This window comes from Pollachius pollachius, assembly GCF_949987615.1.
Source record: "Pollachius pollachius genome assembly, chromosome: 13".
Lineage (NCBI taxonomy): Eukaryota > Metazoa > Chordata > Actinopteri > Gadiformes > Gadidae > Pollachius > Pollachius pollachius.
The window spans coordinates 2,122,764-2,140,066 of NC_136946.1; the positions used below are offsets into that span (position 1 = coordinate 2,122,764).

The 17,303-nt window shown below is 52.3% G+C and overlaps 1 protein-coding gene across 1 annotated transcript; it reads left to right on the forward strand.

The window, feature by feature from the left end:
- The first annotated feature begins 3,270 nt into the window (after positions 1 to 3,270).
- LOC307085131 (phosphatidylinositol 4-kinase beta-like) lies at positions 3,271 to 17,202 on the forward strand. Its single transcript, XM_079749807.1, has 14 exons — positions 3,271 to 3,411; positions 5,209 to 5,545; positions 7,805 to 8,418; positions 9,172 to 9,480; positions 9,568 to 9,795; positions 10,419 to 10,742; positions 10,855 to 10,946; positions 11,859 to 11,963; positions 12,553 to 12,676; positions 13,195 to 13,308; positions 14,076 to 14,227; positions 14,712 to 14,844; positions 15,442 to 15,562; positions 16,170 to 17,202. Exons 2-14 carry the CDS (start codon positions 5,224 to 5,226, stop codon positions 16,349 to 16,351), a joined length of 2,820 nt encoding a protein of 939 aa, XP_079605933.1. The 5' UTR covers positions 3,271 to 3,411; positions 5,209 to 5,223; the 3' UTR covers positions 16,352 to 17,202.
- The last annotated feature ends 101 nt before the right edge of the window (positions 17,203 to 17,303 follow it).

The window sequence follows — 17,303 nt, forward strand, 5'->3', positions numbered from 1 at the left end:
AGTGAGCTGTCACTGGGTTCAGTGAGCTGTTCACTGGGTTCAGTGAGCTGTTCACTGGGTTCAGTGAGCTGTCACTGGGTTCAGTGAGCTGTTCACTGGGTTCAGTGAGCTGTTCACTGGGTTCAGTGAGCTGTTCACTGGGTTCAGTGAGCTGTCACTGGGTTCAGTGAGCTGTTCAATGGGTTCAGTGAGCTGTTCACTGGGTTCAGTGAGCCGGTCACTGGGTTCAGTGAGCTGTTCACTGGGTTCAATGAGCCGGTCTCTGGGTTCAGTGAGCTGTTCACTGGGTTCAGTGAGCTGTTCACTTGGTTCAATGAGCCGGTCTCTGGGTTCGGTGAGCTGTTCACTGGGTTCAGTGAGCTGTTCACTGGGTTCAATGAGCCGGTCTCTGGGTTCAGTGAGCTGTTCACTGGGTTCAGTGAGCTGTTCACTGGGTTCAATGAGCCGGTCACTGGGTTCAGTGAGCGGTTCACTGGACCCAGTGAGCGGTTCACTGGGTTCAGTGAGCTGTTCACTGGGTTCAGTGAGCGGTTCACTGGACCCAGTGAGCGGTTCACTGGAACCAGTGAGCTGTTCACTTGGTCCAGTGAGCAGCTCACCAGGTCTTCACGGCTCTTCTATGCAAGTGGAGAACAGGGGGTGATTTCAATGCGTAGGGAGGAGTTTACTTTTTTCCTGTTCAGGTGGCTTCCTCACTGCAATATGTCTCGCCACCACCAGGTGTCGTTCTGAATACTGTCCACAATGTCCATAAGTAGCAAGTATGAAACCAAATACTTTCCCCTGTTCCCAGAATGGGTACCTAGTATAAAAAACTCTTCCGAGAGTACCGCTGTTTTCTAAAAGGTTGCGTTGGCAACAGGCATGGTGAGCGTAGGTGAAGGGTTGCCCACAGGGCAGTATGCAGGGCACAGCAATATCTGTGGATTCACTAAGGGAAGGTTGAACCACCTGAATAAGTCAAACCTAAAAGCACAAACACAAGTTTATCTTAAACAATGACCTCACTAGCTATTCTGGTTCCATCAGTCCTACCTTGCCATTTCAACAAACTCCTCCTGCCAGTCACCACTTGGCCAACGCACACCCCACAGGACCCCCAGGGGGTCCTATGACGTCACATGGGCCCCGGCTGGTCATGTGGTGGTCGGATCCTCTCACTATAGGATATATTCTGACTGTAGGCTGTAAGGTATATTCTGACTGTAGGCTATATTCTGACTGTAGGCTGAAAGGTATATTCTGACTGTAGGCTATATTCTGACTGTAGGCTGAAAGGTATATTCTGACTGTAGGCTATATTCTGATTGAAGGCTATAAGGTATATTCTGACTAGGCTATATTCTGACTGTAGGCTATGAGGTATATTCTGACTGTAGGCTATAAGGTATATAATGACTGTAGGCTGTAAGGTATATTCTGACTATACTATATTCTGACTGTAGGCTAAAAGGTATATTCTGTTTGTAGGCTATATTCTGACTGTAGGCTATAAGGTATATTCTGTTTGTAGGCTATATTCTGACTGTAGGCTATATGGTATATTCTGATTGTAGGCTATATTCTGACTGTAGGCTATAAGGTATATTCTGACTAGGCTATAAGGTATATTCTGACTAGGCTATAAAGGTATATTCTGACTGTAGGCAATAAGTTTTATTCTGACTGTAGGCTATAAGGTATATTCTGACTGTAGGCTATATGGTTTATTCTGACTGTAGGCTATAAGGTATATTCTGACTGTAGGCTATAGGGTATATCCTGTATGGGCTGAAGAGAGAGGGGGTTGTTGCCAAGGCAATGCACAGTGTAGATTTGAAACTTTGTGAAACTCCTTCATCTATCTTATTTATTGAGGTTGTCACTTGTTGCCTACTGAGAAATGTGTACCTTAGCACCTAGTCCTGCTAACATTTAGCTCTTAAGCTAGGCTAGGTAGCACATGCTACCAACCTAACGGCTCTGGTCAGCATTAGTGATCCCGGATCAAAAATAATAAAATGACAAAGGTTGCACTGCTTAAATCAAAATCCTCTACGTTACGGACTTAATGGTCATATGCATTATTAGTATTTAATGTTTAGGTATGAGGCTTTATGCTTCCAGAAGTAGGAAACAAATGAGACTTTTATTAGCTTTGGCTAAATTGAGGTCAGAGGTCAAGTTATACCTTAACATCCACTCTGAAGGTCTCCGAGCAGCAGTGCTGGTACAGCACTGGGAGAGAGACCTTGTGAAGAGGAGAGAGAGAGAGAGAGAACTTATGAAGACGAGAGAGACAGGCCTTCTGTAGAGAGACAGACAGGCCGTGAGAAGAGAAAGAGAGACAGACAGGCCTTGAGAAGGTGTATATTTCACTGTGGAGCAGCAGCTCACGAAGCAGAAACGGGTGAAGAGAAGAGAGATTGTGGATCGGTTTTCGGGTGACCCTGTTGTGATCACTTGTGTTGTGATCACTTGTGTTGTGATCACTTCCTTGTTTGTGTTGTGATCACATCCTTGTTTGTGTTGTGATCAACTCCTTGTTTGTGTTGTGACTCCCTCTGTATTGGTCGACAGTGGGGCCATTTTGAACTGCACTATGTTGGATAACTCTGTCCGCCATGAAACAAACTATATCTGATAACTGGCAAAATGGTGGCATGTTGTTGGTCCTGCTTTTAGAGGTCGGGTGAAAACCACAGGATTTGTATGTTGTGTGTTATTGTGACCACTCCTTCCTTTGGATGAAGTGATGGAGGTGGCCATTACTGTGGTTTATACTCCCCTTGTTAAAAACAATGAATTATTGAGTGTTTTTCTACTTGGCTGTGTTTGCTCTGTTCTACTTGAAAAAGAAATGTGTTGAGATGCCAATAGAAGCGATGGGATCTGTTTTCTTATGAGACTCAATGCACCATGCGGCTCATCCCCGTGCCCACGGGGGGGCGCCACACACACCTCCTGCTCGACCCCGCGGCCACGCCCCCCTCACAAACGCCAACAACCAACCCGTCTGAAAAACATGAAGATCTAAACGTTCAACACATAAACCTTCATCACCGACCCCCAGATCAGCTTATTCATGGATAATAGCACATTTTTAATGACAAAATAACAACTAATGGATGTATTATAAGAAAAATATGACATATCATAAGTGCTTGATAACAATACTCCTGGAGGTCGCCCCGGGTCGTCGGAGAGGATGACGCCTTGTCCGCGCGCTCCGCGGCCGGGGAGGATTCCTCCGCCTCCCGCCCCCGGCCGCTCGTCACGGCTCTGCGTCACCGTCAGCCGAAGACCGCAGCACCCAGCCCGGCAGACCTCTCCCCGACACACCAAAGCCCGGCCGCCCCGCTGCTCTGGAGTCATCGTCTGGACTGAATTTAATTGCGAATGGACTCCCCACGAAGCAGTGCTCGTCTCCAGGTAGGCTGCCTTCCGGGTTAGAGATCCGACAGACGACCATGAGCTGAGCTTTCAAGGGCTGACAGGGTGTTGGCGGTGCAGTCGAGCGATGTGTTCAACAGCTTTCTCTTTCTGAATCTACGTCGCAATGTAATTTAAACAACCCGGTGGGGAGTTAAGGGTCTTTAGTTTGGCGTAGGGCTAATAGTTTGGATCCGCGACCGCACTGTTTACATAGCTACTGGACAACAACATAACCCTGGCTACTGGTCTACATTACCCTAGCTACTGGCATTAACCCTATCTAGTGGACCACAACATTACCCTAGCTACTGAACTACATTACCCTAGCTACTGGACTACATTACCCTAGCTACTGGGCTACATTACCCTAGCTACTGGGCTACATTACCCTAGCTACTGGACTACATTACCCTAGCTACTGGACTACATTACCCTAGCTACTGAACTACATTACCCTAGCTACTGGACTACATTATCCTAGCTACTGGACTACATTACCCTAGCTACTGGACTACATTACCCTAGCTACTGGACTACATTACCCTAGCTACTGGACTACAACATTACCCTAGCTACTGGAATACATTACCCTAGCTACTGGTCTACATTACCCTAGCTACTGGACTACATTACCCTAGCTACTGGACTACATTACCCTAGCTACTGGAATACATTACCCTAGCTACTGGAATACATTACCCTAGCTACTGGGCTACATTACCCTAGCTATTGGGCTACATTATCCTAGCTAGTGGACCACTTCAGAGCGACCTCTGTACCCCTGTCCCGTTGGACCAGCCCTGCCCAACATGCTGCTCCCTGAGGGACTGAGTTCATCGTACCTTTACCCTCAGAGGGTTGTTAGGTTGAGCAACGACAGTGAAGTGTCTGTTATGGATCACATGAGCGCTGTAAAACCCGGGCAGCGGAGGTTCGTGGCTGCAGCCAGCGGTCTCTAAAGTTCTCCGCCCGAAGAACTTTCAGTTCCCTGGAGAACAGGCTGGTTCCTTTCATTTTCACCATTGTTCGGGTCTGAGTGTGTCGGTGTTTCCATCTTCAGCAGCAGCGATGCTGCTGAAGATGGAATGCTGGGGGGTTAGCGATGCAGCTAACCCCCCACCAGGACCTCTAGGAACCCCCTTTTAACCAGCCTCTAACAGTGTGTGTGTGTGTGTGTGTGTGTGTGTGTGTGTGTGTGTGTGTGTGTGTGTGTGTGTGTGTGTGTGAGTGTGAGACTGCGTGTTGTGTGTGTTTCATCTGAAGGCAAAATCACAGAATGTGACAATGCTACTCAGACTGGACAGCCCCTCTGGCCGGTCGCCCCATTGTGTTACTCTACTGCCCCATTGTGTTACTCTACTGCCCCATTGTGTTACGCTATACTGCCCCATTGTGCTACGCTATACTGCCCCATTGTGTTACTCTACTGCCCCATTGTGTTACTCTACTGCCCCATTGTGTTACTCTACTGCCCTATTGTGTTACTCTACTGCCCCATTGTGTTACGCTATACTGCCCCATTGTGCTACGCTATACTGCCCCATTGTGTTACTCTACTGCCCCATTGTGTTACTCTACTGCCCCATTGTGTTACTCTATACTGCCCCATTGTGTTACTCTATATTGCCCCATTGTGGTACTCTTAACGGCCCCTTTGTGGTACTCTTAACTGCCCCCTTGTGGTACTCTTAACTGCCCCCTTGTGGTACTCTTAACTGCCCCCTTGTGGTACTCTTAACTGCCCCCTTGTTTTCACGTCTTAACCACCATGGGGTCTTGTCTCTCTCTCACCAGTTCTGATCTTCCAACATGGCCGACACAGAGGTCTCTCTCTCTCCGGCTCTGCATACGCTCCACCTAAGCCCCGCCCACTCCTCCACCTCCCCTGCCACCACCTTCTCCTGTCCCTCCTCCCCCTCCTCCTCCTCCTACTCCTCCTGCTCAGAGAGCTCCTCTGACTATCATCATCATCACCACAGACCACGCCCCCCGCTACAGCGGCCACGCCTCCCCCCTGGAAGTGACCTTGGCTCCTCCCCCAGTGCCTCACCCCGTAGCTCCTCCCCCAGTGGCAGTGTGGACAGCAGCAGTGACTCCGGCCCCTCCCCCGAGGACCTGCCCCCCGACTCAGGTGACCCCGCTGCCTGGGTCTCCAGTGACCAGATGTTGTGTGTCCGACCAGATGTTGTGTTTCCAGTGACCAGATGTTGTGTCTCCAGTGACCAGATGTTGTGTGTCTGACCAGACGTTGTGTCTCCAGTGACCAGATGTTGTGTGTCTGACCAGACGTTGTGTCTCCAGTGACCAGATGTTGTGTGTCTGACCAGATGGTGTGTCTCCAATGACCAGATGTTGTGTCTCCAGTGACCAGATTTTGTGTCTCCAGTGACCAGATGTTGCGTCTCCAGTGACCAGATGTTGCGTCTCCAGTGACCAGATGCTAAGTGTCTGACCAGATGTTGTGTCTCCAGTGACCAGATTTTGTGTCTCCAGTGACCAGATGTTGCGTCTCCAGTGACCAGATGTTAAGTGTCTGACCAGATGGTGTGTCTCCAGTGACCAGATTTTGTGTGTCTGACCAGATTTTGTGTCTCCAGTGACCAGATGTTGCGTCTCCAGTGACCAGATGTTGTGTGTCTGACCAGACGTTGTGTCTCCAGTGACCAGATGTTGTGTGTCTGACCAGATGGTGTGTCTCCAATGACCAGATGTTGTGTCTCCAGTGACCAGATTTTGTGTCTCCAGTGACCAGATGTTGCGTCTCCAGTGACCAGATGTTGCGTCTCCAGTGACCAGATGCTAAGTGTCTGACCAGATGTTGTGTCTCCAGTGACCAGATTTTGTGTCTCCAGTGACCAGATGTTGCGTCTCCAGTGACCAGATGTTAAGTGTCTGACCAGATGGTGTGTCTCCAGTGACCAGATTTTGTGTGTCTGACCAGATTTTGTGTCTCCAGTGACCAGATGTTGCGTCTCCAGTGACCAGATGTTGTGTGTCTGACCAGATGGTGTGTCTCCATTGACCAGTTGTTGTGTGTCTGACCAGATGGTGTGTCTCCAGTGACCAGATGTTGTGTCTCCAGTGACCAGATTTTGTGTCTCCAGTGACCAGATGTTGCGTCTCCAGTGACCAGATGTTAAGTGTCTGACCAGATGTTGTGTCTCCAGTGACCAGATTTTGTGTCTCCAGTGACCAGATGTTGCGTCTCCAGTGACCAGATGTTAAGTGTCTGACCAGATGGTGTGTCTCAAGTGACCAGATTTTGTGTCTCCAGTGACCAGATGTTGTGTGTCTGACCAGATGGTGTGTCTCCATTGACCAGATGTTGTGTGTCTGACCAGACGTTGTGTCTCCAGTGACCAGATGTTGTGTGTCTGACCAGACGTTGTGTCTCCAGTGACCAGATGTTGTGTGTCTGACCAGACGTTGTGTCTCCAGTGACCAGATGTTGTGTGTCTGACCAGATGGTGTGTCTCCAATGACCAGATGTTGTGTCTCCAGTGACCAGATTTTGTGTCTCCAGTGACCAGATGTTGTGTGTCTGACCAGATGGTGTGTCTCCAATGACCAGATGTTGTGTCTCCAGTGACCAGATTTTGTGTCTCCAGTGACCAGATGTTGCGTCTCCAGTGACCAGATGTTAAGTGTCTGACCAGATGTTGTGTCTCCAGTGACCAGATTTTGTGTCTCCAGTGACCAGATGTTGCGTCTCCAGTGACCAGATGTTAAGTGTCTGACCAGATGGTGTGTCTCAAGTGACCAGATTTTGTGTCTCCAGTGACCAGATGTTGTGTGTCTGACCAGATGGTGTGTCTCCATTGACCAGATGTTGTGTGTCTGACCAGACGTTGTGTCTCCAGTGACCAGATGTTGTGTGTCTGACCAGACGTTGTGTCTCCAGTGACCAGATGTTGTGTGTCTGACCAGACGTTGTGTCTCCAGTGACCAGATGTTGTGTGTCTGACCAGATGGTGTGTCTCCAATGACCAGATGTTGTGTCTCCAGTGACCAGATTTTGTGTCTCCAGTGACCAGATGTTGCGTCTCCAGTGACCAGATGTTAAGTGTCTGACCAGATGTTGTGTCTCCAGTGACCAGATTTTGTGTCTCCAGTGACCAGATGTTGCGTCTCCAGTGACCAGATGTTAAGTGTCTGACCAGATGTTGTGTCTCCAGTGACCAGATTTTGTGTCTCCAGTGACCAGATGTTGCGTCTCCAGTGACCAGATGTTAAGTGTCTGACCAGATGGTGTGTCTCCAGTGACCAGATTTTGTGTGTCTGACCAGATTTTGTGTCTCCAGTGACCAGATGTTGCGTCTCCAGTGACCAGATGTTGTGTGTCTGACCAGATGGTGTGTCTCCATTGACCAGTTGTTGTGTGTCTGACCAGATGGTGTGTCTCCAGTGATCGACCCGGCCGTGGCTCTCAGGGCATGTCAGGAGGTCCTGCTGAAGGTGAAGCTCCAGAACGGAGAGGTCCCGGCCGACTACCCAAGATGCACCAGTCTACCGCCGGACAGGAGCCCTGAGGAGGAGGAGGAGGAGGAAGAGGAGGAGGAGGAGAGTGAGGAGGAGAGGGAGAAGGAGGAGAGTGAGGAGGAGGAGGAGGAGGGGGAGAGGGAGAAGGAGGAGAGCGAGGAGGAGGAGGAGGGGGAGAGGGAGAAGGAGGAGAGCGAGGAGGAGCAGCAGCAGCAGGATCAAACCACCTGTTCGCCTTCCGCTCCGCAGGAGGTTGTCGTCACGCCGTCCCCCTCCTCTTCCTCCTCCTCCTCCTCCTCCTCCTCTAAACAGTCGTTGCTGCTGCGTTTGTTTGAGTCCAAGCTGTTTGATGTTTCCATGGCGATCTCCTACATGTACAAGTCCAAGGAGCCAGGGGTGCAGGCCTACCTCGGCAACCGGCTCTTTGGTTTCCCTGACGACCAGGTGGACTTCTTCCTACCGCAGCTGCTGCACATGTACGTCCACATGGACCCGGACCTGGGCGACGCCCTGCAGCCCTACCTGGTGGGTACAGGCCTACCTGATATCGTCCTACCTGGTATAGTCCTACCTGGTATAGTCCTACCTGGTATAGTCCTACCTGTTGGGTACAGGCCTACCTGGTATAGTCCTACCTGTTGGGTACAAGCCTACCTGGTATAGTCCTACCTGTTGGGTACAGGCCTACCTGGTATAGTCCTACCTGGTATAGTCCTACCTGTTGGGTACAGGCCTACCTGGTATAGTCCTACCTGGTATAGTCCTACCTGTTGGGTACAGGCCTACCTGGTATAGTCCTACCTGGTATAGCCCTACCTGTTGGGTACAGGCCTACCTGGTATAGTCCTACCTGGTATAGTCCTACCTGTTATAGCCCTACCTGTTATAGTCGTACCGGCTGGGTATAGGACTACCTGGTGGGGTCGTTTAGCTACTAAATGACTAGAGGCTAGTCAGTTAGCAGCTAAGCTGGCTGCTAGCGCTGCCCCTCCTGTGCCATCAGATGCACTGCTGTTGAGGCTATTTGTTTAAGATAGCTGCTAGGCTAGCTCCTAGTCGTTTAGCTTCTAGGCTAGAGGCTAGTGGTTTAGCTGCTAGGCTAGAGGCTAGTGGTTTAGCTGCTAGGCTAGAGGCTAGTGGTTTAGCTGCTGGGCTAGAGGCTAGTGGTTTAGCTGCTAGGCTAGAGGCTAGTGGTTTAGCTGCTAGGCTAGCTGCTAGTGGTTTAGCTGCTAGGTTAGCCGCTAGGCTAGCTGCTAGCGTGTCCCCCTGTGTCCTCAGGTCCACCGCTGCGGGGCCAGCGTGTCGTTCTGCCTGCTGTCCGCCTGGCTGCTGGCCGCCTGCTGCTCTGACTCCTCCCTCTCCGCCCACCGCCGTTCCCGCGGCGCCCGGCTCCGCAGGCTCATCCTGGCCCCGCCCCTCGGCCCCGGCCCCCCCGGCCCAGACCCCGGCCCCCCCGGCCTGCAGCCCCGCACCCACCGCAGGGCCCACAGTGGCCTGGGGGCGGAGCCTGAGGGTCCCGCCTCCAGGAGGAGCCACCAGCGCTCCAAGTCAGACACCACGGCCGCGGGCGAGAGACCTTATGAGGAGGTGAGAGAGAGAGAGAGAGACTGACTGATTGATTGATCCAGGGACTGATTGATTAATTGACTGATTGCCTTCCTGCCCCACCCCCAGGCAGAGCGGGTGCGGCCCCAGAGGGATTTCCTGCGGGCGCTGGTGTCCATTGGTCGGCGTCTGGCCCGCCTCCCGTCCAAGGAGCAGCGCAGCGCGCGGCTCAGCGCGGAGCTCCGCCTCCTCAACCTGTCGCTGCCGGGCCGCGTGTGGCTGCCCACCGCCGGCCACCCCCACCACGTGGTCCGCCTGCCCCCCCGCCAGGCCGTGGTGCTCAACTCCAAGGACAAGGTGACCCGTCTGGCTGTCCCGCTGTCCGGCTGCCTGTCTGTCTGGCTGCCTGTCTGCCCGTCTGGCTGGTTGTCTGGCTGGCTGCCTGTCTGTCCGGCAACCTGTCTGTCCGGCTGCCTGTCTGCCCGTCTGGCTGGCTGTCTGCCTGACCTAAAACCGAGGGGGTGTACTCCCCCATTCGTCACGGGGCGGGCTGTCTTGGTTCACTGGAGAAGGCGGGAGGGTAGACCTCTTTAGAATAATTTAAGAATTTATAATTTATTTTTTTATGATGTAAGAGACTCGTATGCAAGAATAAGTTCACGTCTGAGTGTACGCGATTAACTATTTCCAAGTGCAAAAATGACAACATTAAACATACAAACAACATAAAAAACGTCTGTGCCGTAGATCTTTCACCTTCTCCCACATGGTCAGCAGCTCGCGGTTTTCCCCGTCCGCGGAGCCGTCTAATCGCATTTACCTCAGAATGAAGGGGGGGTAAATTAAGGTGCTAGCTCAGGCCGGTCATTCACCTCAGTCAGTGGACACGCGCGGATCATGCTGGGAAAAAGGCGTGCATAAGACAGATTTTTGGCAGTGTAAAAACTTCTTATGTCTCCCTCTCACGCTCCACCCCCAAGGCCCCCTACCTGCTCTACGTGGAGGTCCTGGACTGTGAGGACCTCCAGACGTCCGCACTGCCGCTCCGCATCCCGGAGACACGCCTCCACCACGCCCACTCCGCCGAGGAGCTGGCCCCCGCAGGGCATGCTGGGAGCTGTAGTCCAGGGGGCCTGAGCGCCGCCCCTGCAGTGCATGCTGGGAGCTGTAGTCCAGGGGGCCTGAGCTCCACCCCCCCAGTGCATGCTGGGAGCTGTAGTCTGGGGAATCTGTCGGCGGTGGTGAACTACGACGACGATGAGGACGCCTGGGCCACCGACGACCTGGGCCAGCTGAGGGTTGAGGTGAGGACCCCCCCCCCCAGGACCTCTAGGACCCCCCTTTTAACCAGCCTCTAACAGTGTGTGTGTGTGTGTGTGTGTGTGTGTGTGTGTGTGTGTGTGTGTGTGTGCGCAGGGCGGCAGTAGTGATGACCTCACCAGCCAGTTCTCTGTGGACAGTGGCACGGAGAACACGGAACCGGTCTACATCGCGGCCGGAGACATCAGGTACGTAGAACAATCTGTACCCCCTAGAACCATGAGTACCCCCTAGAACAATCTGTACCCCCTAGAACCATGAGTACCCCCTAAAGCCATCTGTACCCCCTAGAACCATCTGTGCCCCCTAGAACCACCTTTACCCCCTAGAACCATCTGTGCCCCCTAGAACCATCTGACCCCTAGAACCATCTGTACCCCCTAGAACAATCTGTACCCCCTAGAACCACCTGTACCCCCTAAAGCCATCTGTACCCCCTAGAACAATCTGTATCCCCTAGAACCATGAGTACCCCCTAGAACCACCTGTACCCCCTAAAGCCATCTGTGCCCCCTAGAACCACGTGTACCCCCTAGAACCATGAGTACCCCCTAGAACCATGAGTACCCCCTAGAACCACCTGTACCCCCTAGAACCACCTGTACCCCCTAGAACCACCTGTACCCCCTAAAGCCATCTGTACCCCCTAGAACCACCTGTACCCCCTAGAACCACCTGTACCCCCTAGAACCACCTGTACCCCCTAGAACCATCTGTGCCCCCTAGAACCACGTGTACCCCCTGGAACCGTGAGTACCACCCTAGAACCACCTGTACCCCCTAGAACCACCTGTACCCCCTAGAACCACCTGTACCCCCTAGAACCACCTGTACCCCCTAGAACCATGAGTACCCCCTAGAAACACCTGTACCCCCTAGAACCATCTGTACCCCCTAGAACCATCTGTACCCCCTAGAACCACCTGTACCCCCTAGAACCACCTGTACCCCCTAGAACCATGAGTACCCCCTAGAACCACGTGTAACCAAATATACCTACACACCCCTATAGAGAACTCTAGGACTCAGTGTGTGTGTGTGTGTGTGTGTGTGTGTGTGTGTGTGTGTATGTGTGTGTGTGTGTGTGTGTGTGTGTGTAGGCGCCGTCTCTCAGAGAGTCTGGCCCGCCCCCCCTCTTCCTTCAGGAGAGACCCTGAAGACCCCTCGGCCCTCGCGCTGAAGGAGCCCTGGGCCGAGAAAGTCAGGTGACATCCCATAATGTACACTCGTATACATCCCATAATACACACCCTCATATACATCCCATAATATACAATACATCCCATAATACAGACCCTCATATACATCCCATAATATACAGTACATCCCATAATACAGACCTTCATATACATCCCATAATATACAACACATCCATAATACAGACCCTCATATACATCCCATAATATACAGTACATCCCATAATACACACCCTCATATACATCCCATAATATACAGTACATCCCATAATACCCACCCTCATATACATCCCATAATATACAATACATCCCATAATACCCACACTCATATACATCCCATAATATACAATACATCCCATAATACCCACCCTCATATACATCCCATAATATACAATACATCCGATAATACACACATACACATATACATCCCATAATACACCCTCAGATACATTCCATAATACACACTCTCAGATACATTCCATAACACATAATACATCCCATAATATGTATTGTGTAACTGTCTTTGCCTGTCTGTCTGTCTCCCTACCTACATAATCTGTCTGTCTGTCTAACAATCTACCTACCTGTCTGTCTGAAGGAGGATCAGAGAGTCCTCTCCCTACGGGTCGCTCCCCACCTGGCGTCTCCTGTCTGTCATCGTCAAGTGTGGAGACGACCTCCGACAGGAACTAGTGGCCTCACAAGTCCTCACCCAGCTACAGGTACTAGTGCTCTGTTCACTAGTCCTCACCCAGCTACAGGTACTAGTGCTCTGTTCACTAGTGCTCACCCAGCTACAGGTACTAGTGCTCTGTTCACTAGTGCTCACCCAGCTACAGGTACTAGTGCTCACCCAGCTAAGGGTACTAGTGCTCTGTTCACTAGTCCTCACCCAGCTACAGGTACTAGTGATCTGTTCACTAGTGGATTCACAAGTCCTTATCCAGCTACAGGTACTAGTGATCTGTTCACTAGTGGATTCACAAGTCCTTATCCAGCTACAGGTACTAGTGATCTGTTCACTAGTGGCTTCACAAGTCCTCACCTTGCTACAAGTACTAGTGCCCTGTTCACTAGTGACTCACTCACACCGCTACAGGTACTATTGCTCTGTTCACTAGTGGTGTGTATGTATATATGTTTGTGTGTAATATAGCAGTAGCACGGACCTCGTGTCCTCAGTGTTACTGTATGTATGTGTATATCTATTGATGTATCTGTATGTGTTTGTCCTCCTCAGAGTATCTGGGCCCTGGAGCGCGTTCCTCTCTGGGTGAAGCCCTACAAGATCCTGGTGATGTCGTCAGACAGCGGCATGATAGAACCCCTGGTGAACGCAGTGTCACTGCACCAGGTACAGACAGACAGACAGACAGACAGAACCCCTGGTGAACGCAGTGTCACTGCACCAGGTACAGACAGACAGACAGACAGACAGAACCCCTGGTGAACGCAGTGTCACTGCACCAGGTACAGACAGACAGACAGACAGACAGACAGAACCCCTGGTGAACGCAGTGTCACTGCACCAGGTACAGACAGACAGACAGACAGAACCCCTGGTGAACGCAGTGTCACTGCACCAGGTACAGACAGACAGACAGACAGACAGAACCCCTGGTGAACGCAGTGTCACTGCACCAGGTACACAGACACACAGACAGACAGACAGACAGACAGACAGACAGACAGACAGACAGACAGACAGACAGACAGACAGACAGACAGACAGACAGACAGAACCCCTGGTGAACGCAGTGTCACTGCACCAGGTACAGACACACACAGACAGACAAACAGACATGTGTTCTACAATGTGTTTGTGTTCTATAGTGTTTGTGGGTGTGTTTATATAAGGTATGTGTGTGTTCTACAGTGTTTTCTATAGTGTGTCTGTTCTACAGTGTGTGATGTGTGTTATAGTGTGTTGTTTGTTCTACAGTGTTATAGTGTGTGTGTGTGTGTGTTCTACAGCGTATTATGTGTGTGTGTTTGTAGTGTGTGTGTAATAGTGTGTGTTGTTTGCAGGTGAAGAAGCAGAGCCAGCTGTCCTGCTGGACTACAGTGTGTGTATTATACTGTGTTATAGTGTGTGTGTTATAGTGTGTGTGTTGTGTGCAGGTAAAGAAGCAGAGCCAGCTGTCCCTGCTGGAGTACTTCCTGCAGGAGCATGGCTCCTCGTCCAGCGAAGGCTTCCTGTCCGCCCAGAGGAACTTTGTGTACAGCTGTGCTGCCTACAGCCTGCTCTGCTACCTGCTGCAGGTCAAGGACAGGTACTGCTGCTCCTCTCTGCTCCTCACACCTCCTCTCTCCTCTCCTCTCCCCTTCTCTCCTCCTCTCCTCCTCTCCTCCTCTCCTCTCCTCCCCTCCTCGCCTCCTCTCTCCTCTCCTCCCTCCCTTCCTCTCCTCTCCTCTCTCCTCACCTCCTCTACTCCTCCTCCCTTCCCTTCCTCTCCTCCTCTCTCCTCTCTTCTCCTCTCTCCTCACCTCCTCTCTCCTCCTCTCCTCCTATCTCCTCTCCTCCCTTCCATTCCTCTCCTCCTCTCCTCCCTTCCTCACTCCTCCTCCTCTCCTCCTCTCTCCTCTCCTCCCTTCCTCTCCTCCTCTCCTCTCCTCTCCTCCTTCTCTCCTCCTCTACTCCTCCTCCTCTCCTCTCCTCACCTCCTCCTCTCTCCTCCTCTCCTCTCCTCACCTCCTCCTCTCACCTCCTCCTCTCTCCTCCTCTCCTCTCCTCACCTCCTCTCTCCTCCTCCCCAGACACAATGGGAACATCCTCCTGGACTCCGAGGGTCATCTGATCCACATCGACTTTGGCTTCATCCTGTCCTCGTCGCCGCGGAACCTCGGCTTCGAGACGTCCGCCTTCAAGCTTACCGCCGAGTTCGTAGACGTGAGTCACCTCCACCTACACCACCCACAGGCATGCTTACACCACCTACACCACCCACAGGCATGCTTACACCACCTACACCACCCACAGAAATGCTTACACCACCTACACCACCCACAGACATGCTTACCCCACCTACACCACCCACAGGCATGCTTACACCACCTACACCACCTACACTGATGGGCAGTGTGTTGTGTGTCTGTTGTGTTGCAGCGAGTTGTGTGTCTGTTGTGTTGCAGCGAGTTGTGTGTCTGTTGTGTTGCAGCGAGTTGTGTGTCTGTTGTGTTGCAGTGAGTTGTGTGTCTGTTGTGTTGCAGTGAGTTGTGTGTCTGTTGTGCTGCAGTGAGTTGTGTGTCTGTTGTGTTGCAGGTGATGGGCGGTGCGTTGTGTTGAGGTGTGTGTCTGTTGTGTTGCAGGTGATGGGCGTTGTGTTGAGTTGTGTGTCTGTTGTGTTGCAGGTGATGGGCGGTGCGTTGTGTTGAGTTGTGTGTCTGTTGTGTTGCAGGTGATGGGCGGTGCGATGTGTTTAGTTGTGTGTCTGTTGGGTTGCAGGTGATGGGCGTTGTGTTGAGTTGTGTGTCTGTTGTGTTGCAGGTGATGGGCGGTGCGCAGGGGGACATGTTTGTGTACTACAAGGTGCTGCTGCTCCAGGGTCTGCTGGCCGCCAGGAAGCACATGGACCAGATCCTCACCATGGTGGAGGTCATGCAGCAAGGTACCTCCACCCAACACCTCCACCCAACACCTCCACCTCCACCCAACACCTCCACCCTACCTCCTCCACCTCCACCCAACACCTCCACCCTACCACCTCCACCTCCACCCAACACCTCCACCCTACCTCCTCTCCACCTCCACCCAACACCTCCACCTCCACCCAACACCTCCACCCTACCTCCTCTCCACCTCCACCCAACACCTCCACTCCACCTCCACCCAACACCTCCACCCTACCACCTCCACCCAACACCTCCACCCAACACCTACACCCTACCCCCTCCAGCCTACCTCCTCCTCCACCCAACTACCTACACCGAACCTCCTACCTCTAGGTACCACCTCCTCCTGACGTGTCTCCTTCCTCTCCTCCTCCTCCTCCCCCCCTCCTCCTGCTCCTCCTCCTCCTCCTGCTCCTCCTCCTCCTCCTGCTCCTCCTCCTCCTCCCCCTCCTCCTCCTCCCCCCCTCTTCCTCCTCCTCCTCCTCCTGCTCCTCCTCCCCCTCCTGCTCCTCCTCCCCCCCTCTTCCTCCTCCTCCTGCTCCTTCTCCTCCTCCTCCTCCTCCTGCTCCTTCTCCTCCTCCTGCTCCTCCTCCTCCTCCCCAGGCTCCCCCCTGCCGTGCCTCCAGGGCCCCGGCTCCTTGCGGGGGCTGAAGGAGCGCTTCCTCCTGTCGCTGACGGAGGAGCAGCTGCAGCTGCAGGTGGAGCGGATGGTGGAGGCCTCGCTGCGCTCCGTCACCACCCGGCTCTACGACGGCTTCCAGTACCTCACCAACGGCATCATGTGACCCGGGAGGGCCAATCACAGCCCAGGAGGATCCCTAAAGGGGCACGACTGGAATCTGTTCCTCACAACCAACCGGCCGCCGGCTCAGGAGACCAGAGACAAGATGGTGGACCCTGGTTAGCCCCCTGGTTAGCCTCCGTTGTTAGCCCTCCTGGTTAGCCTCCCTGGTTAGCCCCCCTGGTTAGCCCCCTGGTTAGCTCCCTGGTTAGCCTCTGTTGTTAGCCCGCCTGGTTAGCCTCCGTTGTTAGCCCCGCCTGGTTAGCCTCCTGGTTAGCTCCCTGGTTAGCCTCCGTTGTTAGCCCTCCTGGTTAGCCCCCCCTGGTAAGCCCACCCTGGTTAGCCTCCTGGTTAGCTCCCTGGTTAGCCCGTGTTTTAAATGCTACTGTGTTGATGTGAAGGAAGCTACGCTATGCTATGCTACGTTACGCCTAGCTCTTCACATTGTAACTTTACTAACCATCAGAAAAATCTTGAATCAAGAGTTGAGTTTAGCCAAAATGGCCTCTGATCTGTGGTGACTGTACATGTGAAAACGTTTAATAATTAATCTATGAATGACGATCATTTCAACCTACAGTTTGACCTGTGCTCTGATTGGCCGATAAGATACATTCCTGAGATCTACTAGAACCAATCAGATACGTTGAGGTACCATTTAAAGAGTTCTCCTACAGCAATACTACACCCTCTGTATAAGTACTATGTGAGTTCTACTACAGTAATACTACAATACCCTCTGTATGTATACCATGTGTACTGTACAGGTATCTGATGACCTCTGACCTCTTCATGGATCAGACACAGAGAGTCATGAGCTGTGAACCTTCAATAAACACAAAACCTTTTACATGATCCGTCTTTCATTTCAAACTGCAGTCAGCTGCTGGGTGGACGGCTCTGTTTGATCCAAGGTAGGTTTTACTACAGCAGAGGTCCTCTAGAACCCGGTTCAC